This window comes from Myxocyprinus asiaticus, chromosome 6, assembly GCF_019703515.2.
Source record: "Myxocyprinus asiaticus isolate MX2 ecotype Aquarium Trade chromosome 6, UBuf_Myxa_2, whole genome shotgun sequence".
In the NCBI taxonomy this organism is placed as follows: Eukaryota; Metazoa; Chordata; class Actinopteri; order Cypriniformes; family Catostomidae; genus Myxocyprinus; species Myxocyprinus asiaticus.
This window is the reverse complement of record NC_059349.1, coordinates 37,969,198-37,993,770: the sequence shown is the minus strand read 5'-3', so window position 1 is coordinate 37,993,770 and position 24,573 is coordinate 37,969,198. Positions and strand designations below refer to the sequence as shown.

At 43.4% G+C, this 24,573-nt stretch overlaps 1 protein-coding gene across 2 annotated transcripts; it reads left to right on the top strand.

Annotated features, from left to right (window-relative positions):
- The first annotated feature begins 413 nt into the window (after window positions 1–413).
- On the top strand, window positions 414–24,272 carry LOC127442212 (microtubule-associated protein 1S-like). 2 transcript variants are annotated; one of them, XM_051700071.1, is made up of 7 exons: window positions 414–561; window positions 8,886–8,987; window positions 18,006–18,088; window positions 18,432–18,572; window positions 18,770–21,902; window positions 22,049–22,254; window positions 22,993–24,272. In XM_051700071.1, exons 1-7 carry the CDS (start codon window positions 414–416, stop codon window positions 23,149–23,151), a joined length of 3,972 nt encoding a protein of 1,323 aa, XP_051556031.1. In that variant the 3' UTR covers window positions 23,152–24,272. The 2 variants fall into 2 exon arrangements, with proteins under 2 accessions (XP_051556031.1, XP_051556032.1); XM_051700072.1 differs by lacking the exon at window positions 414–561 and adding an exon at window positions 1,836–1,875.
- Window positions 24,273–24,573: the final 301 nt, after the last annotated feature.

Genomic DNA, 24,573 nt, shown 5'->3' with positions numbered 1-24,573 from the left:
CCCAAAATCAATTGGATCGCTTCAGAAGACATGGATTAAACCACCGGAGTATTATGGATTACTTTTATGCTGTGTTTATGTGCTTTTGGTGCTTCAAAGTTTTGGTAACCATTCACTTGCTTTGAATAGACCTAAAGAACTGAGATACTCTTCTAAAAATCTTAATTTGTGTTCTGCAGAAGAAAGAAAAGTCATACACATCTGGGATGGGATGATGATGAGTAAATGATTAGAGAATTTTCATTTTTGGTAAACAATTCCTTTAATTAATGATTAAAGACTACTGAAATGTGTGACGTTTGCAACAAAGCGCTCTTAAAGTTGACTTCGACTGATCAGATTCATTCAGCACCATTTGTTTCTCAGTAATGCTTGATTGTTTGTGAATGACATCATAAGAATAACTTTCCAACATGGCGTCGGGTGTAACGGCAGCAATGGGATCAGAGGACATGACAGCCCATCGTGGATTCAGTGATGAAAAATACTCTTTGTTGATTGTCATCGGTGCGCTCTATCGACCGCATATACTGGACTATATTGTGGTGGAGATTGAACGAGGTACTCCTTTTTTCAAATTTAAATAGAAGAATTTAAAATAGGAATAATGTTTATTCGAGACTATAATAATATTAGATTAAAAATGAGTTTGATACCAGTATTTTCTCGCATCTCTATGTTGCAGAAAAGGTTGTCAGCATTCTGGATATTTCATTTTTTGTTTGTTTTAAGATACAGCGACTGTCTGGTGAATTAATATGCCTGACACACAATTACACAATGTGACTCGCGTCAGGCAGTTTTTCTCTCTTTTAGCAATTCAGTGAAAATGCTTTGCACATACATTTAATCAAACTATCGCAAAAAGGCATCAGCGTTTGAACCAATAATGCAATACTTATTCAAGTACAAGCTTCAAGCAGCTGTGCCCTGCACTGCAGTGTTATGGCACCAGAGTGCAAACATCAGCCTGCAGTGCCTCATGTGTTCACTCGTGTGTGGTAATTACAGTAGAAAAGAATCGACGTCAGTGGCATTTGAAATATCATATTTTTCATGGTTTCTCAACCGTGCCCAACACTTTATAGACCTTTGGGTTTACATGTTAACACCCACATCAGCGATCATTTTTTTAGATGGAAAATTACGTGTATCATTCACCCAGCCCCCAATAACTTCTGAATTTGTGGACTGTATGAACGACATTTAAATGTGTTTAAATGCGACAATAGGCTGTAGCGAAACGTAATCCTGAAATTCTGAGGCACAGATGTGTGGGCAATCACCATAAAACTGACAGGAGCTTTATCACCATGGTAGTGTGATCAAGCGAAAATGCAAATCTGATTATTTCTTTTTCATATTGCCCTTTAATTAAAGGTGCACTCTGTAATTTTTACCTCATTAAAAAAGTTTTAATCCTAAAGAAATAAATAGTAATTTTGAAACACACTCACTGAGCACTTTATTAGGAATACCTGTACACCTATGTATTCATGCGATTATCTAATTAGCCAATGTGTGGCAGCAGTGCAATGCATAAAATCATGCAGATACAGATCAGGAGTCAGAATGGGGAAAATGTGATCTCAGTGATTTAGATCGTGGTATGATTATTGGTACCAGATGGGCTGGTTTGAGCATTTCTGTAACTGCTGATCTCCTGGGATTTTTCCAGTGAGCGGCAATTCTGCAGACGGAAACGCCTTGTTGATGAGAGAGGTCAACAGAGAATGGCCAGACTGGTTCCAGCTGACAAAAAAGCTACGGTAACTCAGATAACCACTCTGTAAAACTATAGTGAGCAGAATGGCATCTCAGAATGCACAACACATCAAATCTTGAGGCGGATGGGCTACAACTGTCATTGTCTCGGTGGGTCTTTCTGTTTATTTCCTGTGTCTGTGTTTTCGTTCTCCACGTGTGTTTGCCTTGCCGCATGGCCTCCGTGATTAGCTTTCCCTTGGCAACGCTCATTCGCGCCGCTCACGAGGTTATCACTCCCACCTATTTCCCATTACCGCTGCCTATATATACTCCCTCTTGTGTCGTGTTGGTCGCCAGATTGTTTTGTGAGTTTTTCATGTTTGTTTCGCCCTTCTGTTGGTCTTGTTAGTGTTCTCACGCCCAGTTTTCCAGTGTGGATTTACCAGTTGGTGGAAAACGTTTCTCTCTGGACTGTTAATTTCTATCCTGTGGATTATACTCACCTTCTCACCTGTTTGTCTCATTGCCGCCATTCTCCGCCCGGGTGTCTCCACACCATCACTCCAAAATCATCATCATCTCATGCCTTCCGCAGTCAGCCATCTCATTTGCTCTCCCTGCTGCAGCCTGTGCCGGATTATTTTCTCATTACTCCAACTCTTCACTTTGTTTTCAATAAAGACTGTTATATTTGATTTCTCTGCATTTGAGTCCTACCTCTCACATCTTGTGACAGAACAATCTGACCAGTCTTGGACTCAGCGGAGGAATCCAATCTTTGCAATGCCATCGCTTAACAAGGTGCCCTACTCGGTCATCAGCAGGAACAATTCACAGCATCCGGTCAAGTGATTAAGGACATGGCTAGGCAGACAGCCGAATTAACATCGCTGGTACATTAACTACAGTTCTCTCCCAAGACTGGTCCCTCCACCACCGAAGCTGTCGCTACCTCTGCAGCGGAACCCGCTGTCTCCAGACACTTCTGAGCCCAGGTTGAATCTTCCTGTCATTACCCTTCTCACCGTTAGGGCTTGTGAGTGGGAAACGGCGGTTTGGGACAACAATCACAGGTGCTGCTCAACTTTTCGTTCCTTCTTGTGGAACCCTTTAAGGTGTTTGACCACGCTGCCAGTGGTTGTGAAGCGGCGAGGGTGCTCTCAGATCTCCATCAAGGAGACCAGTCTGTTTCAGGCTTTTTGATCAAGTTCCACACTCTCACTGCATCCTTTGGTTGGAAAGAGCAAGCCTTGTGGGACCGGTTCTTGCATGGCCTTTCTGACCGGGTCTAGGATGAGATCTACGCCCTCGACCTCCCCTTATGCTTGGATGACTTAGTTGACCTAGCCATCAGGGTGGACAACAGGCTAGCCATCCGCCGTCGCCGCTGCCAGATTACTCTGTTCAACGACTGCGCAGCCACTATGGGGTTGTCTCCATTGTCCACCATGCTGCCTGAACCCATGTCAGAGGAGTAACCCATGTAAATTGGGGGAACTCGGCTATTGCCCAAGGAACGCTATCACCACCAATGGCCTCTGCATTTATTGCGGATGACCAGGGCACACCGCCATATCTTGTCCGACAAAAGACACTGCTCACCAGTAGGAAGTGGGTTACTTGTGAGCGTAACACCACTGGACAAATCCTTCGGAAGTAGGACTCTCCTCCTGGCCAGGTTTCAGTATGGGAGTACTCTTCATCAGATTTTAACACTTGTCGACTCTGGAGCTGAAGGTAATTTCTTGGACTTTAACCTGGTTCCTCAGTGGGCCATTCCCAAGATTCCGTTAAAGGACCCTATCTCTGCCAGCACACTATGTGGAACTTCTCTCACCAAGGTCACTCATATCACTGCTCCCCTCATACTCACCATCTCTGGAAACCATGTGGAGAAGATCCAGTTCTATAGTTTTCATGGTATTGGTGGGTCTATCTGTTTTTTTCCTGTGTGTCTTGTTTTGTGAGTTTCTCATGCTTGTTTTGCCTCTCTGTCAGCCTTGTTAGTGTTCTCTCGCCCAGTTCTCCAGTGTGGATTTACCAGTTGGTGGAGACATCGTTTGTGGATGGGTCTTGTCCTCATTGCGAGAACATCACCAAGGAAACATTGCGGTCGCGGCTTGCACTCGTAAGAAAGCAAGCCACCCCAGCGGCTCCCTGCCTCGGACCTTCTACCTATGGGTATGAGGCCATGCCGGTTAGCACTGGGGGCGATTTGGGGACCTCAATGGGACCACCTCTGCCAGGTATACCCCCACAGACCTCCCATTCCCCAGCACGCTCGCTTGCCCCGGTCGGGCACTCGGACGAGATCGCCGGCTCGTCTCAGGGCGAGTTCGACCTCTCATTCGGAGCCCGGGAAGAAGACGAGTTATCGAGCGCAGCATCGGAGAGCGGGCTCATCCAGTCGGACGCAGAGGCCTCGACTGGGCTTCCTCCTTCGGGAATGGTCGCTCAGTCCCAGGCCGACGCGGAAATGACGGACATGCTTTCCCGGGCGGCCGCGAGCGTCGGGCTAAAGAGGAACCCTCCACTCTCCCCTGAACCTTGCGGCTCGACGATTGGTTCCTGGGCTCGGGGTGCCGCCCATGGCCACACCCTGCCCCCATTCCTTTCTTCCTGGAAGTGCATGAGGAGCTGAAAAGATCGTGGGAGGCACCCTATACTGCCTGGTCCCGGTCTTTCAGCTCTCACTACCCTTGATGGCGGAGCGGCCAGGGGGTATTCGGTGATCCCCCAGGTGGATAAGGTGCTCGCGGTGCACTTGTGTCAGCAGAGTGCCGCCACCTGGCATGGGCGCCCAAAACTCCCGTCCAGGGCCTGTAGGTTTACATCGTCCCTGACGGCTAAGGCCTACGGTGCTGCTGGACAAGCTGCCTCCGCCCTGCACACCATGGCTCTCCTGCAAGTACACCAAGCCAAGGTGCTAAAAGAACTGCACAAGGGTAGTTCTGACCCGGCATTGATGCAGGAACTGCGCTCGGCGACCGACCTCGCTCTCCGGGCAAAGAAGGTCACGGTGCGGTCTCTTGGGCAGGCGATGTCCACCCTGGTGGTCCAGGAGCGCCACCTTTGGCTCAACTTGGTTGAGATGCGAGAGGCTGACAAGGCATGGTTCCTTGATGCCCCCATCTCCCAGGTTGGCCTATTCGGCAACACCGTTGAGGACTTTGCGGTCCCCCCGCCCCTGTGCTTCCAGCTGTGACAAAAACACGCCCACACGGGATTGGGTCCAGTGGACTACGGGGACGAGACTCCCCCCCCCCCTCCTCGGCCAATCTTATGGTGGGTGGCAGGAGCCAGGTAAGTGCTTCGATGTCCCTGGACTCAGCACGGCCAAGGGGCTCGAATCCCCTCGACGTGGCACCTCAAGCTCCGCCCCGTCGCAAGGCCCCACCCGCCGTTATGTCCGACGTGATCATTCCCTTGGTCCCCCTCGCCCGGAGTTTGGGCACCTGGCTCGCGCTTTCCAACCCGTCGTGATGGCTGACCCGGACCGTCCAACTCGGCTATGCGATTCAGTTCGCCAGGTGCCCGCCCAGGTTCAGCGGCGTCCGCTTCATCTCGGTGAAGGGCGAGAACGCTGCTACCTTGCATGCGGAGATCGCTACCCTTCTGCACAAGGGCGCGATAGAGCCTGTCCCTCCAGCCGAGATGAAGAAAGGGTTCTACAGCCCTTTCTTCATCGTACCAAAGAAAGGCGGTGGGTTGCGACCAATCCTGGACTTACGAGTACTGAACTGGGCTTTGCACAGTCTCCCATTCAAGATGCTGACACAAAAATGCATTCTAGCGAGCGTCCGGCATCAAGATTGGTTCGCGGCGGTAGACCTGAAGGACACGTACTTCCACGTCTCGGTCTTACCTCGACACAGACCCTTCCTGTGGTTTGCCTTCGAAGGCCAGGCATACCAGTACAAGGTCCTCCCCTTCGGCCTGTCTTTGTCCCCTCGTGTCTTCACGAAGGTCGCAGAGGCAGCCCTTGCCCCGCTAAGGGAAGTGGGCATCCGCATCCTCAACTATCTCGATGACTGGTTAATTCTAGCTCACTCTAGAGAGTTGCTGTGCGCACACAGGGACCTCGTGCTCCGGCACCTCAGCCGACTGGGACCCTGTGCAAGGTCAGGGAGGACGAAGAGCAGATCATCCTATTAGCTCCCTACTGGCCCAGTAGGATCTCGGATCTCATGCTCCACGTGACAGGGATCCCCCCCCTGAGGAATTCCCCTGAGGAAGGACCTTCTTTCTCGGAGACGGGGCATCATCTGGCACCACGACCAGACCTCTGGAATCTCCACGTCTTGAAGTTGCATCTGTTCGCTAAGTGGTGTTCTTCCTGACACGAAGACCCCCAGAGATGCGCAGTCGGATCAGCACTTTCCTTCCTGCAGGAGAGGCTGGAGGGGCGGCTGTCCCCCTCCACCCTGAAGGTGTATGTAGCCGCTATTTTGGCTCATCACGATGCAGTAGATTGTAAGTATTTGGGGAAGCACGACTTGATCATCAGGTTCCTGAGAGGCACTAGGAGGTTGAATCCCTCCAGACCATGCCTCGTCCCATCGTGGGACCTCTCTGTAGTCCTTTGAGGTCTACAGGGAGCTCCCTTTGAGCCCTTGGAGTCAGCTGAGCTTAAGGCACTCTCTTTGAAGACTGCCCTCCTGACTGCGCTCACTTCCATCAAAAGGGTAGGGGACTTGCAGGCATTCTCTGTCAGAGAATTGTGCCTGGAGTTCGGTCCAGGTTACTCTCACGTGATCCTGAGACCCCGACCGGGCTATGTGCCCAAGGTTCCCACGACCCCTTTTAGGGATCAGGTGGTGAACCTGCAAGCGCTGCCCCAGGAGGAGGCAGACCCAGCCTTGGCGTTGCACATTACGAGCTTTACGCATCTATTTGGATCGCACACAGTGCCTTAGAAGCTCCAAGCAGCTCTTTGTTTGCTTTGGTGGACAGTGGAAAGGAAGCGCTGTCTCCAAACAGAGGATCGCCCACTGGGTCATTGATGCCATCTCGATGGCATATCAGGCTCAGGACGTGCCACCCCATGCGGGGTTACGAGCCCACTCCACCAGGAGTGTGGCGGCCTCCTGGGCCCTGGCCAGTGGCGCCTCTTTGGCAGACATCTACAGAGCAGCGGGCTGGGCAACACCCAGCACCTTTGCGAGGTTCTACAATCTCCGGGTTGAGCCGGTCTCGTCCCGTGTATTGGCAGGCACGAGCATGTAAGTTCCAGGACAAACTGGCCAGGTGTACCTCTTGCGCATAGTGCCTTTCCCTTTTTTTGAAGATGTGCACTCTTGACTCCCAGTCGTGTTCACAGACTGTGGTCCCTGGATGACATTCCTCCTTAGCCCCCTGGCAGTTGAGTTTGCGGAGAAACTCGCTGACCGGTCCAGTACGTGCGCTAATGAGCCCCTGTACCGAAGTAGGTGCTCCACATGTGCTGGTTCCCCCGAAGGCGACCCCATGTGATATCTTCCACAAAATTGTTTCCCTGATGGCAAACTGCATTTTCCTTGGGCAGAGGCCCCTCTGCCCCTGGTCGCCATGCTCTGTAGAAACTCCTCCCCTTTGGGTAGGACCTACCATGGGACCTCTCCACATGACATAATTCCGACAAGACTCGGTAAGACCATCCATCAGGGAACGGAAGTTACGAAAGTAACCAGGACGTTAAATCGACATGGAGGGGGTGCCCTCTTGGGGGCTGCCATGTTAGTATAACATGACCGGATTAATATTTTGCTACGTTAAAGTCCTTCTGGTAAGTTCATACTTACGAGGTTGGAAGTCAATAATAAGATGTGATGTGTGTTCATGTGATTCAAGTCAGAAAGAATGTAGCTATCTGCTTTGCTATTTCATATTTCTTTCTCTCTTTTCCACTTACTGACTAAAACAAGAAGCTTTTTTAGCACCAGTGCATCAAAACGAAGAGTTAAGCCACGCATTTGGCATAATTGTGTTATTTATCTATTTTATCATTCTTATACTACCAATCTCGATGATGGGAAATGTAGTTTTATTACACACACCAGTCACCTCAAAAACAAGCTAAATGAGTCTTTTCTTTTTAAACAGTACAACAATTCATACAAACTAAACTGTACATTCAAAATCCACAAGTAAAACTGGATTATTACCAAAATTTTGCCTTTTAAATGTGATTATTTGGATATGACTTGAACGCACCACCACTCATTTAATCTCAGTAACCGCCCTGTTATTGGACACTTTCACTCATGTATTAAATCAATTAGGGCTGACTGTGAATAGAGAATTTCAACAATGGCATCAGTAACTGAAATCTATTGAGTTTAAATGATGCTGCAACCACACCCCTTAGTGTCAGTGTAAGTCCAACAGACATGAAAAAAATTTGTGAGTGCACCTTTAAATTTAGCCTCACATAAGGTGCTTTCCATTCAGAAGTGATCATCACTATGCCCTATTACCATCTGCTTTGAAGACTTTACCATCTGCTTTAAAAGCTTGGAGGGCTGAAAGGTGTGGGGCTCAAAAGTAAAATTTATTTGGAACTTACCTTTTAAGTAATTATTATTGGAAGTTCTGATCTTACAGCATGGCTATAATGATTGTTCTCCCTTTGAAGTGCCCTTTGGAGTCTGATTTATCCAGTTTGGAATGCAGGGATAGAAAGCATTTGTCAGGAAATCTTACAAACTGACTTAAAATTAGTGTCAGTGCAGTTGTATTTACCCTTCCTTCCTATCAATATCAGTACATTACCTGACTTTAATGCTAGTGAAGCACAAACTGTAAATTGTTTTTCAATTTTAATGCTAATACTAATGAAAATGCTTTTTTTTATAGGCTGAGATGAAAGAGATGAAAACATGCTGTTCATAGACTTTTATATTTCACGAGTACATGAGAGGAGTGCCTAAGCTTTTTTTAGTGCCAGTCAGACAACCATCTCTTTATTTGTCTCTGAAAGCCACATTGTGTCTCACATGATGTTTCAATTACAGTCTGACTGCATGTGCTTTGGCTCTGAGGGGTCTCAGCCTGCTAGTTCTCAAATCAGCATACAGTGTATATTGAATTTTGGTTACAGGCAAACCAAGTAAATGCCAATAAGCACATGAGCACACATTTTCATTTACACTGTTCATAATGTTTGGAAATGTTCCTTGGATTTGCAATTTCTTACACAGGTATTCGTGCATGGGATGTGGACTTAACAGTGTGCAACTTGGATGAGCAGCTCAAACTCTTCATTTCTCAGCATTCTTTGGATCAGTCCAAGGATGTAAGAGGTGTGTCAACCTCTAATTATCGCAGTAATCAGTGCTTTGTTTGGTAGTGACATTTATCTATCAAAGTCATGCATGGGATATACGATTGTGAGAAGCACAAATTTGAGAAAATCTGGGTCGGAAGTTAAAGGCTTCAGCTTCATCTTAATGACTTTATGATATTAAGTGTTGTTATATCAAGTATGCTACAGTTTTAAAGAACACTGTTAGGAATCTTTTGGAACTCATGATTTATGTATGGGATGATAATTTTTGAATTAACAAAGAAGCAACTGTAAAATTGGGCCCCAGCACAGATGCATATATAGGTTTGTAAAACAGACTTTTCATATGCTTAGTTACTTGAGCAAAAAAAGAGACAATTATCCTTTCATCACATTAGCCTGTCTAATGTAAAAACACTGATGTTCTCATTTTTCTATTAATTATTAGGAAAGAATCAAACATCTATTATTATATTTGAATATGTTCACTGTGTAACGGGGACTGTGTCACCAATACTTTAAAGCTGATTTGAAACAGTGTGTTTTGTGAAAATAGCTGTACAATTAAAAAAATATTGGCTTGACTGTGTAAACCATGCTTCGTGCCAAACACAAGCCCCATGTACAGCTTCTGTTATTCAGTACTGTAAATGCCGATATAGGGTGGTTTGTCAGTTCTAATTTGCTATTTCAATACTCCCAGCTGAAAGACAGGAAGGAAATGCTTTCTAACAATTGATCAGACTTGTGAAAAAACCATATTTTGTGCAGTGGGGTTGAAAGAGATTTTGCTGACAAAAATATATTGAAGTTTGCAGCTTTACTACTCAGGGAAAGCTCACTTTGTTTTTTGCATGACTCTAGTGTTTCAAACAACTATTAGTTTGAAAGATATATGCAAGATGGGAAGGCAACATAAAAAGGATGCGTGCAACTTTGATACGGAAACAAATTAATGTTTATTAAACAAACCATAATTATAATAAGAAACTCAAAAGGGGAAACACTCATCATAACGAAAATTAAAGAAGAAAGTCAACATAGCACTATCAAGTAACTTAACACAACATAAAACTAAACAAAAGATTGAAATACCTGAATTTCTCGAACGTAAATTGGTAGTGGCAACTCAACAAGTTTTAAACAAAAAATAAGATAAAATAAACTAACCAAAAGAAACACTAGAAAAGAAAAAGTGCTTGTATCTTCTCCTCTTCCTCATGCTCTGTTTCAGTGTCTTTTTTGTACTTAACTCAATCAGTGGAGCTCAGATGAGCACATGAGTCACAGGTGTCAAAGGTGGACCTAAAAGAAACTCACATGCTTGGAGAGAGAAATAAGAGAGCATGAGTGAGAGAGCAAGAGCGAGAGTAAGAGAGCGAGAGAGAAAAAAACACCCGAAGTCACGAACCATAACACTCCCCCACCTAAAAGAAGAATGTTCACATGTTCTGGGTGAAGTGAAATGGTTAAAGCAAACAAAAAAAACAAAAAAAAAAAACACAATCTTTAACTCAAACAAGTTACCTTACCCCAAAGAGAGGGCATCTGCAACGATGTTCTCAGCTCCTTTTTTGTGTTTAATGTCAAGGTTATAAGTTTGAGCCATTAACGCCCAACGCATCAAGCATTGCTTATGATTTTACATCTTGTTTAGGAAAACCAATGGATTGTTGTCTGTATAATCCATGACAGGAATGGAGGTAGAACCCACATACACATCAAAATGTTGTAGGGCAAGCAACATAGCCAGTGTCTCTTTCTCTATGGTGGAATAGTTCATTTGATGACAATTGAACTTGGCAGAGCAGTAAGACACTGGATGAGAGATGCCATCAGCACCATCTTGAAGCAGGACAGCTCCAGCTCCTGTCGCGCTAGCATCCACCTCAAGCTTGAATGGCCGAGACAAATCAGGAGATGACAACACCGGAGCACTACAGAGGAGAGACTTGGCACACATAAAAGCATGCTGACACCCATCAGACCAAACAAAAGGTACTTTGGGACTACAAAATTTTGTCAAAGGGGAAACAACCATAGAGAAGTTCTTACAGAAACACCTGTAATACCCAGACACCCCTAAGAATGGTCGCAGCTCCGCTTTGTTGGAGCAGGGTACGCTAGGATAGCTGCCACCCTCACATCCACTGGATGCACTTGACCATTGCCGACCTGCTTCCACAAATACGTTACTGTCACTTTTGTGAATTCGCATTTAGCTAAATTCAACTTCAGGGAAGAAGCAGCAAGTCGATCAAAAACAGCACGCAGTGTTGACATGTGATCAGCCCAAGTGGAGAAATAAACCACCACGTCGTCTACATGGAGTTTCATTTAACAAGTTTCAGGAGGAGCAAGTCATTTAATCCAACCAATCACACTGCCAGAGTAAGAGTATATAAACAGCTGCTTACTTCTACATGGTATCGAGTCTTCTGGCATTTGGCCCCACCCATGTGCTCACAAACAGACCCGTGCGAGAGACTCGAATCGTCGGATGCCACTTCGCTGCAAAGTATTCGCCCTCATCAGAACAGCTCTTCTGTCTAAATCATCTCATTATTCAACAGAAGCTGCTGCAGCAGCTCATTTGTTTTTTTGCAGCATTGACTGCTACCACTTTAAGTGCTACTTTTTCTCTGTCTTTCTTCCTATCACTATTCGCCGAAGCAGATCATAGCGCAAAGCTGCTTCCGCAAAACTGGCTGTTTCGGCATTGTATATATGTGAAACAGCTCCCTTCGACTGTTCGTATGTTCTCTTACCTCAAATTCCCACCTGGAGTGGTCAATCGCATGAGCCTGCCTCCGCAAACGGGTGCTGCTCCGGCTTCATGCTACTTGAGCTCTATTACAGCTTCATTCGAACGTGAGGGGAACAAAGATTAACTATTTAATTCAGTCATCATTCCAACGTTCCCAGTGTTTCAATCCGGTTCTCTCACACAGGTGATTTCTGTCAGCCTCATTACCTCGCAGCACAGCTCGTTTAGGGCATGCTCCATTCAGCGTTTCTATTTGTCATCTTCTAACATGACTTTCACAATTGTTCTCCCTTCAAAGTGCCCTTCGGAGTGCGATTTATTCCATTTGGAACACAGGGGCAATCATGTAGCAGCGAACTCCTTCCAAACGACCGATACTCTACTCTAATTACAACTTCATTTCAAAGCAACACAGGCATTTAAGCGCAAGCTTGCTGCCGCGCAGCACCTGCTCTGACCATTCTACAGCTCACTGCAGTTATACACAGCCTCTGTCCGAACAGACATGAGCTGAATTCGGCTCCACTCGTCTCACTTCCTCTCAGCATTCGAGCTCGTCTCACCTCCTCTCAGCATTCGAGCTCGCCTCACCACGCAGCCCCGATAACACGAAACAAAAGCTTCTACAAACTTCCACTTGTCTCTACACTATAACATGACTTTCCCTCCTCCCGCCCAGGACAAGCGCTTCACGCAGGTAAAATCAATCTATCATTTTATTTTACAGACAAGTCTACTCTACTTTTGCCAGAATCATAGGATTACAAACTTCTTAACAAGCTTGACCATATAACCTAATTCCTGCATGACTTTAAAAGTGTTCAACAATCTGTCATAAGTTTACTCTCCACCCAAGTTTAAAGTAACAGGTCTAAATAGACGCTGAATGATTCGGCTTGGCACCTTGCTTTATACTCCAATATTTCAGTTTTTCTGTAGAATTTATTACAAGTTATCAATATAAACAAGTCGTTTCATTCACCACACTACTGCAAAGAGCGCCCATATAGTATCTATTTAATCCAACTCTTGGGCACAAACTCCAATCAACTCATACATCCTCATCAACGAGTTGTATGCTCTACAATTGAACGCTGTGTGGTCCCGTGCCTGAGGATTCTGCCCATTCATATTACAAATGCACATGCAAGCACATATCCTGACATTGCCTCACAAATGTTCCAGACACCTCAGTTTTTCCACGCAACCTATTCTCTCTGCCAACATCCATCCCTCTACCCCTTCCTATCCATGGGCTACTAGAGTGTATTCCCAAGTGAGGCTGCCTCCACTGGAGAACCCCGCTCCAGACCCATTCCCCTCTTTACTTTATCCCCCTCCTTTCTACCATTGTAAGCTCTCCTACTCAGAAACCATTCCTCTTATTATAGCTAACCACAGCTATATGTAGCCTCTCATTTTTTCTTTCAGAGATTCAGAGCCTTGGCCCCAGAAGCGAACCCGACACCAACCCCAATTCCTCCCCATTCAGAACTGAAATTCCTAGAAATCACCCTTTCAGACTCCTTCTCCACACCTCCCGGGACTCCATTATTCAAGCCATTTCCCCCCAAACCCTACAAACATATTGGACAGCTTGGAAATGCTTCAAAGATTTCCACCTAATCTATAATCTGCCACCTCACACCTCAACTAAACCAAAAACCTCCACCCCGGTACTATTAAAGGGTACCTAAGCGGCATCCATTTCTTCCACAAATCCCAACCCACCTGAATCGATACCAGTCAACCACTTACTATTGATCTACTAACTCATTGCCTAAACACTCTCCGTCAGCGCTACATTTATCTAAAAACCTCAAAAACCCTAGATACCATATTCATCCTTGCTTTCTTCGGCTTCCTCCGTTGCTCCGAACTTTTCAACCTTCCTACTCCCATCCAGCCCTTCCAATCGCTAGCACACTATCTGCATTACAGAGGATCCAAAACCAAAAACCCTCTAGATCCCCTCTTGTTTGATGACAAAAAATCAAGTAGTGACAACTGATTCTGGTTCCAAAAACACCTCAAATCCATCCCACTCAATTCCGGCATCCCAGATAAACTATACTCAAGCCATTCCTTGTGCATCTGCACTGCAACCACAGCAGCCCACAAAGGCCTGCCCAAGCACCAAATATGATTACTGGGCCGCTGGTCATCCGACGCATATCTCAGCTACATCTGCACCAACCGTCTCCATATCAGGAAAGCACAACAAACCCTGATTAACTAATCACAAACATTCACAATCGGGGTCAGGGGATGCTTGCTTCATCCTCGTCTGTTCAATTGGCCGGCCCCACCGTTTAGATGCTGCAGGGGCCCTCCCGGCCTGTCCGGGAGCCCCCCTGTCTCAAATTGCTGGACGGGCCCACAGGGGGTTCTCCCATTAGAATGTAGAGGGAGCTAACTTACTAACAACTCTTTGTATCATGGGCTCCCCCATTTGAAGCGCAGTGAGGACTCCCCCATTCGAATGCCGTGAGTGCCCCCATTGTCAGGAGGAGAGGCTTAAGTCATTTCCGAGAGCCTAGGATTCATGCCTACACTCGGGGCGATCTGCCTGAGCACTAGGATTCATGCCTCCACCATGGCAGACTCCTCCAGCGCAATCATCAAGGGCTCTCCCATTCAAACCACAGCGAGGGTTCTCCCGTCTGAACGCAGAGTGAGCTATTCATGTTTATTTGTAGCTCGGGAGGACTCTCCCAGTCGAATGCAACGAGGGCCACTGTTCAATCGCTGGTTGGGCTAGCCTGTTTGAGCAGCCGCCGTGCCCTTTCCCTCGGGGTTCGCCCATTCGCTGCACGGGCCCATCCGTCGAACCCACCAAGCCTGGATGGAGACTTAAGGTCATTCTGGGTGGCTAGGTTCATGCCTCCGTCTGGGATGACCCTGCCCTACAATACTTTGTCTTGCCTCAATTACAAAGGCTTCATAGACAACAGCTCGCTGTCCCATTTTCTGGCATTTTCTGGGGGGTATTTGAGCTCAGTTCGAGCCTCGAGCTCCTTTCGCCCAGGACAGCGAGCCACACACCCTTACACTATCCTCAATGCAGGATTACTTTTACTTGCAAAATACTGAAATGGAGTTTCATTTAACAAGGTTCGGGAGGAGCAAGTAATTTAATCCGACCAATCACACTGCCAGAGTAAGAGTATATAATCAGCTGCTTACCTCTACGTGGCATCGAGTCTTCTGGCATCTTTCCACCTCCCCTTCTCCTCCTATCTATCCATCAGTAACTAATCTAAGTGTGAGCGGGTATTCGAGCTCAGGTCGAGCCTTGATCCTTGAGCCCCTTTCGCCCAGGACAGCGAGCCACACGTTTACACTATCCTCAATGCAGGATTACATTTACTTGTGAACTATTGAAATAAATATTACAACTCGGAATGTCACCCAAAACCATAGAAATAGACAATCGTGTATGGTCACTGCATTAACTTTTCGGAAATCAGTACAGAATCTGGCTGACCCATCCACTTTGGGAACAAAAATGCAAGGTGAACTCCATGGACTCTGACTCTGTTTAGCGAAGCCAATCTGTTACAGATATCCTACCTCTCTCTTCATTACTTCCCTCTTACCTACTGGACAGCAATACGCATGCTGTTTGATTGGGGATGCACCACCCACGTGAATGTCGTGTTGAATAACAGTGGTACAGGAAGGGACATCATTAAACAAATTAGGGTAGCTTTCTATCAAATCGACTACATCCTGTTTTTGATTAACAGGCAGGTAAGACAACTGGGACAGTAAAGACACCAGGATTTCCAAGTTTTCAGACGACCACTGTTGAACATCTCCAGATGCGTTTCCAACCCATCGTCACAATCATCTGCGATCAAAGTATTGGAAACTACAGACACCAGCTCTACCCCTGCCTTAGTGAGTTGAATACGGACAGGAGGGTTACTCACCTCATCAGATTTCGCAGTACGGCATAGATACGGTTTAAGCATATTACTGTACATGACAAACACTTCTTTCGTTTTCGCTCTGGGGTATGAATTATATAATCAGTGTCACTCAGCTTGATCTTAACCACGTATGGCCCAGAAAAACATACAGCAAGTGTAGGTCTCATTATCCCAGATTAATTATCTTTTTGCGAAGTCAACCCAGAATCAAATGAATGCTTAGCAAAAAAAATTTTTTTAATCAATGCATACTCGTCTGCCAAGATGGCGGGTGGTGATGGTGGTTGTTGGTGTAGAAATTGGAGGCGCATGGATACAAAAACAGAGGGGAGTGGATACAGTGACACCCGGGATGGAGAGGTGCAGTGACCTTGGTGTGCACAGATGTTAAGTCTCCTGTGTGTTGTGGTTGTACAGAGACGGTTCCACCTCTCTGATGGTTTTTTTGGATACCCCTGAATCTATTTGACCAGCCTGTAATTCTAACTTCCTCATTCAGATTTTTGTAACTGCATCAATGTGATTTACGTCAAGCTGATGCTGCAGTTCATCTCTTCGTGCTTGAGCTCTATATTGAGCCTCTAACTGCAACCGAGCTAACCGCACTTTTAAAACGCAAATCTACCTGAGACGTGGTGACGCTTCTGTAGAGAGTGATAATGACTCGAACTTGGGCATGGAAAGAGGCGGTCTTACCTCTGCATGATCACTGGCAAGTGGAGTGACTGGATCACATACAGGAGGCCGTGGTGAAGATTGCTCCACCACATAGGTCACAGCTGCTGACAACTCCACCGCCTCTGCTAAAACACCACCCATTTCTGGTAACACTCCTTTTTTAGTTAAACCAGCCAGCAAACAAGCCTTTAAGTCCTTTTTAAGTGGTGCTCTGGAGACAGGTATCTCATACTGTTGGGCAATAATAAACAAATTGTCCTTGCTACTTTTTGCTATTACCTCAACACTTAGTTGATCTATAAACTCATTCAAATCAAAGGTTGCCATTATCAATAACCACCAAACCTGCGAGCATTTATATATATATATATATATATATATATATATATATATATATATATATATATATATATATATATATATATATATGCCACATAGGCTACATGTAATAAGCAAATCCGGACCTAACTGCCTAGCCGAAACTAACTGAAACCTCTCTAGTCTTCAGAGGGTTACCAGTTGAGAGGCGGAAGTACTGGCACTAGACACAGCCCAGCTGATTTACTATACCTACCCAGAGATCGCTTAATGTAAACATTAAGCCTAATTAACGCGATCAACAGAATTCAGTGCTGCTCAGTAAATAGATTGACCAATCCCAGACAAGCCCCCAATTTATGTTACGAACCCCACTAGGCAACATTTTTACTCAGAAAGGTTTTTAGTGGATGTTTTCAAAAAAGTTTCACCAGGGAGAATGTTAAATTTTTTATCAAATATTGAAATTAAAGATCTTATATAATGTTCATTGTATATATTACTGTATTATATATTGTGTATATTACCTTTTAAAACTACCTTGATCTTGCCATGAATATAGCCAGTGATGCTGACATGGCAATAAAAATAGATAAATAAATATGTTACAAACCCCAGTTAGTTTAAAAGATATATGCAAAAAGAGCAGAAGACAACATAAAAAGGATGCATGCAACTTTGATACGGAAACAAATTAATGTTTATTAAACAACCCATAATGATAATAAGAAACTCAAAAGGGGAAACACACATCATAATGAAAATTAAAAAAGAAAGTCAACATAACAAGTAATTTAACACAACATAAAACTAAACAAACCATTGAAATACATGAAATTCCCCAAAGTAAATTGGTGGTGACACAATAGGAAATAACAACTAAACAAGTTTTAAACATTAAATATTTTCTTGACATTGCTTGGCTATCTGTTCGGCTTTACTGGCATAACTGTAAAGGATTATTCAAATAACCAAGTTCTTGCGCAGAACAGGATAAAAGCTGATGAAATATACAAATGAGTGCTCCTTTAATTCAATAAAATACTGTATGTTACATAAAGTACAATAATACACCAAAATGGTACTCAAAAATACCTGCATTTTTTTGCTGACAAAAGTTTATGCTAGCTTTCTGAAGCAAAGCCTTCCACCAAATGTCAACTTTACACTCTAATCAGTTAATTACTTTTGTAATTACTGTGGACTCCTCAGATTACAATACAGGGCACTGATATTTGCTGTTGAGAATTCCAGAAATGCCTGGGGTCTTTGTGTATTAGCCTGATTAATTCCCTTACTGGCTCATTTTGTCTATCTCCCTACAACCCCATAACAGGTCAAAGAACATTGCAATTCACCAAAGAAGTACTGGACATTAGGGTTGTAGTAAATCCATCTGAAGGGGTTCTCTACTCTGAGGTTTGTGATTGCTTATTCTCTTCCTAATTTCCATTTATTTGTATTATATAACAATCAATGAATTACAAGAGAGTAAATTTAGAAAGTTCCGTGCAGTACAAGACACATAACCAGTTTAGACCCTTGAAACATTTTTGTTTTATGTGGTATGATAACTAAGCATTAAAACTCAATTAATTTGGTTAATTTGACATGTAATGTGGTATGTCAGAAAATATTCTTAATAAAAAGGAAAAACTTAAATGAAACCTGCATCTTTGCTGTTTACATTGATGACAGCTTGAATTTATTTGAAACTTATTATGCATACAATATATTTATTCTAAATATTTTTGTAATTAAGGTGCACAGCTTGATCTCAGGCATATCTCGACACAAGCTTTTGGTGCTCACAGGACAGTCTCTTGAGGAAACGGGGGACCTGGTCCTGCACACTGGACAGTTCTCTCCAAATGATTTCACCCAGGTCTTTTCAGATGAAGAGGTATGTCTGAGTGTCAGTGTGTATGCCAAAAAGTTTTATGTATTGTCCTCACACTAGCAATTGATTTGAAACCAGCTACTTTAGATATTCTATAGTTTAATATGATTTTTCTTGGCATTGTTGTTGATTCTGTGTAACATAAAAGCAGATTTCCCAATATTTGAATGAATGCCTTGTTCTCTGCACATTTCCAACAGATTCAACCACTCTTAAACTCTGTGAGCATATATGGCAAAGCAAATCTCACCTTAAGCTGCCCTAAAACTGGAAAATGGAAAAACTCTGTGCTAGGGAAACACAACATTCATGATATTATCGACATTAAGGTGAATCCTATAATGGTACTACCCAAAATGGGAGGCCTTCAGGAGTTCACAGACCACCTTTCTGAGTCCTTAGAGTCACAGTCTCCATTTGACCTCTTGGAGCCCCCTGGCACAGTGGGATTCCTCAAACTATGTCGCCCGTGCTGTTATGTCTTTCCAGGAGGCAGAGGAGACTGTGCCTTCTTTGCTGTCAATGGCTTCAATGTTTTGGTCAATGGTGGAGCAGATCCACGCTCTTGTTTCTGGAAGCTGGTCAGGCATTTGGACCGCATTGACTCAGTGCTCCTTACACATGTTGGAACAGATAACCTGCCAGGAGTTAACAGCCTGTTGGAGAGGAAGGTTGCAGAGCTTGATCAAAGTAAAACTGACTCACAGGAAAAGGAGCAATGGCTGAAAAATCTGATCTCCCCAGAACTTGGTGTAGTGTTCCTCAATGCCCCAAACAGACTTAAAAAGCTTCAAGGTGACCCTAATGTACTACGAAGCAGTGATCTAGCAGCACTTACTTTACAGCATTTGGAAAAACTAAAGATCCCACCAGAGCCACTTCTTCGCAATTCAAGTGGCTCGATAGAGCCAGTCATTCTTTTCCAGAAAATGGGAGTGGGGTGTCTTGAACTTTATATCCTAAATCCAGTCAAATGTAGCAAAGACTTAGAGTCTTTCATGCATAACTGGCCAGATAATAACTCTAAATCCAAGAGCTTGGATATCCCCCTGACCTCTCTGGTCTCTATATGTGCTTTGCTTGTTTGGCATCCTGCCAGCCCAATTGAGAATATTGTAAGAGTTCTATTTCCTGGCTCTACACCACAAGGTAAGATCATGGATGGTCTGGAGAGGTTGAAGCATCTAGATTTTCTCAAGCGGCCCGTAGTGTGCTCCAATGATTTTGAGACATCAAAATCAGATAAGTCTCCAAAACTTGCAAAGAGTCAGGACAGTCCCAAATCTAATTACAAGGAACAAAGAACAAGTAATGGCGCTTCAAAGGACCGATCTCTTCATGGAGATCTAGAGCTAAAAGAAAAATCCAAAGGTATGAATGGAAATGATCCAAAAAGTGAAGAAAGACTGAAATCCGTTGACAGCAGTGTAAAACTAAAACCCTCGTTACCCTCTAAACTCGTTACAAGGAAGGAGTCTTTAAAGGGCAAAAGCAGTGACAAAACAAGCATGTCAGATTTAAAAAGACAAGAAAATGGACAGAGAAAAAATTCAGGTGGTAAGGATTCTTTGACGAGCAGATCAAAGTCAGATAGCAAATATGATGTAAAAACCGAAGAGAAAAAAAACACAGCAAAGTTTCTTGGAAAAGATAGCGAGAAAAAATCAACAGGCTTATTAAACTCAAATAAGCCTGGAAATGTAAAAAATGGAGCAAAGCCAAATAAGCAGGCTGAGGACAAAGCCAAAAACTTCAAATCTAATAAGGAGCAGCAGAATCAGAAGCTGTCAACAGACTCAGAAGATGTAAATTGCCCAGTAATATCTTCACCAGAAGATATGACAGCAGAATGTTTGGAAGTGGACAAAGAACAACATGAATTACTCATGGAAAAGCAACACACAGACACTGGGAACCTGAAAAGTGGCTCAATATGTAATGTGCAGTCTAAGTGTAGTCCTATAGTAAACCCTAGCAAGGCCACAGTGTCTGCAGGACCCTTTTACAAAACAAAAAATGTGCATTGTGTGAATCTGGATCTCACTCCCACTGAGTATACTTTGCTTAATGGGGCTTTGAATGACAATATTTCAAAAAATGGGCACGAGGAAGTTTGCGTCAGTCCTGATGAAAAGACTTTAGAGTTAACTAGTGCTGGCCATACTCCTTATCACCTGTCACCTGAGGAGACCTGGGCCTCCAGGGATCATAATAGTCTTGGGCTTAAGATGTGTCTTGGTTCAGAGAGCCAGCATATGGTATTGGTCAAGCTTTCAGAGTCTGGATGCCCTAAAAGCAACCAGGAGAGCATCTCTACTTCCTCCAAAGAGAAACATTCTAGTTTCCTGTCACTCAGCTCTTTCAAGGATATAATACCTGATATATCTCCCACTATATATACCACCACTCACTCAATGCCAGCTGAAGTAAGTTCACCACAGTCCACTGAGGTTGATGAGTCACTGTCAATGTCTTTTGAACAAGTTCTGCCTACAGTCAGTGAGTCCACCAATGAAGATGAAACATCCTACTCCAGTGGACAACAAGACAATTCTGATTTCAAAGTAGCAATGTCTTTGTCTATTAAGAAGCCTCACACTCAAAGGGCACTTAAGGATGGCTCTGATGGGTGCCTGCATGGACCACATGGTCTAGTGTTTGATACTTCCCATGATGTCGACCTTTGCTTGGTCTCTCCATGCGAGTTCAAACATTTCAAACCTGCTGGCAATCAAGAGGATCCAATCTTACCAGGAATTAGTAACACCAGTCCGCTCAACAATTCTGATGATAGTGACCACTCCCAAGATGCAACAAAACCCCTTGCACAAGCATGTTCAGGTAACAGGGCCACTCATCCAGCTCAGGAGACTACTCTCACCTCTACCAATGACTGTTTTCCCACAGCCACAGACTCAGATGTACATATTGGAATAGAAGATTGTCCATCAATTACAGCGGATGGACTTCTAGATTCTGATGAAGAAGCTGGTGTTCAATCCCAGAACATAAATGACGGGTTGAATTCTTATCAACTGAACCATCCTTTGCCTCAGGATCCCCCACCTGCTCCTGTAAAAGACTTGCCTCCTCTTCCACCTCAGCCTGGTGCCTGCATGCCGGATCCTATTAACAGTGTAAAGGCTGGAGCAACAAAAGCCAGAAAACTAGTGGGAGTTACACAGAGGTTAGCATCCTCTAGTATTTCAACACAAGGCACCAAAACCAGAACTGGAAGTCAAGGATCTGTTAGTAGCTTGAGAAGCAGCTCAGCTGGAGACACTCTGGCAAGTCAAAGCACAAGATCTGCTCCTAAAAGATCAACCACAGCAGGTTTGAACAAATTCATTTCATTTTTATTACTAATTATATTTTTTAAAATATTATGCTTTACAGTGAGAAATTGCTCATGCTGGACACTTGTTTAACATATCACACACTTATCTGACCCTGAAAGATATGTCTTAACCAATCAACAGGTAGCAAAGTTGGCACTTCAGTATACTTGGATCTGGCTTATCTTCCATCGGGCCATGCTGCTTCCACTGTTGATGTTGAGTTCTTCTGCCGCTTGCGATCATCCTGTTACATAATTAGTGGGGATGACACGCTCAAGGAAGGCTTGATGAAGTCCATTCTGGATGCATTATTGGAGGGAAAATCTGTATGGCCTGAGGATGTGCCGGTTGGTACTCACTAGTATTAACATACATTTTTTACCAGTTGTTGTTATTACTAATTATAATTGTGCACAAATTGAGAAGATATATGCATTAGTAAAATATATATTTAATTTAACCCACCTGTGATTTTTGGGTAATTTTCACTGCTAATAACCATGAAAAACGAATTTAATCTTGTATTTAGTCACAATGCCTTTGGATTTTCGACAACAATGAATACATGAGCAAGTAAAAAAATTAAGTTACATTTTTATAATACCTGTTTATATTTATGCAATGTCAGGATGTTTTGATTGGTTGCTAGTGCATACTAAATGTTTGCTTACTAGCCCAAGCCAAAAGAGACCATTCCCAATTCTCTATGATATTCTGATCCCTAGATAGTATATGTGTGGGGACCTTTTCAGTTGAAATCTATTGGAGTTTTCGCTAATTTTTCACCTTCCGAGGAGACATTTATATTCTGAAATAACAATCTTTTAGAATATAAACCATAATTCTGTATTTTATTCAAGTTTAATTCCAGTTATCAGCTCTTTTACTCAAAATGAAAGGTTTACTGTTAATCTACTGTAATAGAATAGTAGTACCACCACTGACTTGTAGAAGGCACCCTTTCTAAATAAAATGCTACAATAAAAGCATGTGTTAAGTGTGAAAACAAACCTATGTCAATGTACATGTTTATAATCAAAAGGGAGGTGTGCTGTATATCTACTGTACTCTGTCTTAAATTACAGGTGACCTTGATTCCTACATTTGAATCGCTGATGATGCATGAGTGGTACCTGGAAACTCTAGAAAAACAACGGCAATGGGGCATTACAGTCCTAGGCAGCAACAGCACTGTGGCTATGCAGGAAGAGACATTCCCTGCCTGTAAAGTAGAATTCTGGTAGATGGACTGTGATGACACATGTTTTACCTTTTCCACTTTTTGTTAATGTTATGCTTAAAGGATGAGACCTACTTTTACACACTTTGACCACCACAATATGTACAGTTACGTTCTTGCAGAGGCAATCCTAGCAAATGACTGATAGGAAAAGTGCATATATTGTGCTTGTGACAGATTAATAAGCAGGTAGGCCCACAATACACATGCAGTGAAATCACAAGTGTTATACAGTAGCAACACCCATAGTTTAATTTTATCCTCCAGTAACAAATTTGGTTTCTGGTTGACAAAGAGTATACATACTATATTAGCACACAAGATAAACCATCATAATTAATTATTAAATGTTGCAAAATTGAACATAGGCCAGATCTCCGTACTTTATGGAGGAGGCATACGAACTTGAATGGTAAATTAAGAATGCAGTCTTGAGTCTAATAATCACAGTCCAGTTTGGGAAAATGTGCCTGAACACAATGGAACTAGTTAATTGCATTGATAATTTCACATTCTGACTGTGCATGAAGAAGATAACGAATAGCCATTCAAACAAAAAAGCAATTGAAAGCATAGGGTCATACTTATATAGCTGCTTTTAATTGTACTTGACAGATATGCTCTGTATAGTTTGCATTGTTCTTATTTACATCATTCTCCAGTCCCTTTGACTGTTTGGGGACCAGTAGCTTTACACTAACCCACACAAATAGGGTATGAATGCACTGCACTATGTAAACTGTCACTTATTTCTGGTAAGAAATCTGTAAAAAAAAATATGGCCGCATGACATGTAATTGACGATTTCAGTTGTTTTATTTGGTTAATGGTTGGACATGTTCTCTAGCCTTGCTGAAGAGGGGTAGAAGTGCCAACTGCATGACGTTAAGTATAGGCCTAATATTAACTGTAGATCTTCCAATATCTGTGCCTACTGTGTTTTTGTAAAATACCAATTGCTGTAGAGCACGCTGGCCCTAATAGTACATACCGGAACTATACAAAGGATGCCTGGTAAGTTTGTGGGTTATAATAGATTGAAATGTGTAGGAAAGGTGTGTAATATACTTAAATATGTGTAACATTAAGTATATGAATTAAAATGATATTAAATGTAATTGTAAATACTGTGTTGGCTCTTTGATTTTGACAGTATGATATTGTTCAGGAGCAAACAAGAAAATATGGGAGATTTCTAACTGCATGACATGAATGTCAGGGCACATTCTTATATTAAAATAAATTACCCCACCACCTCGGATGCACATAAAGATTTTATATTGCTGATTTTATTTTCCCAACTGCTGGTAATTTAACCCCGATATTTAAAATATAAATATAAAAAATATATAAATATAATATATATACTGTACCATGCACAGGCTTACCGGCGCTTACAGTTTTTCTCAATCGATTTTATACATTT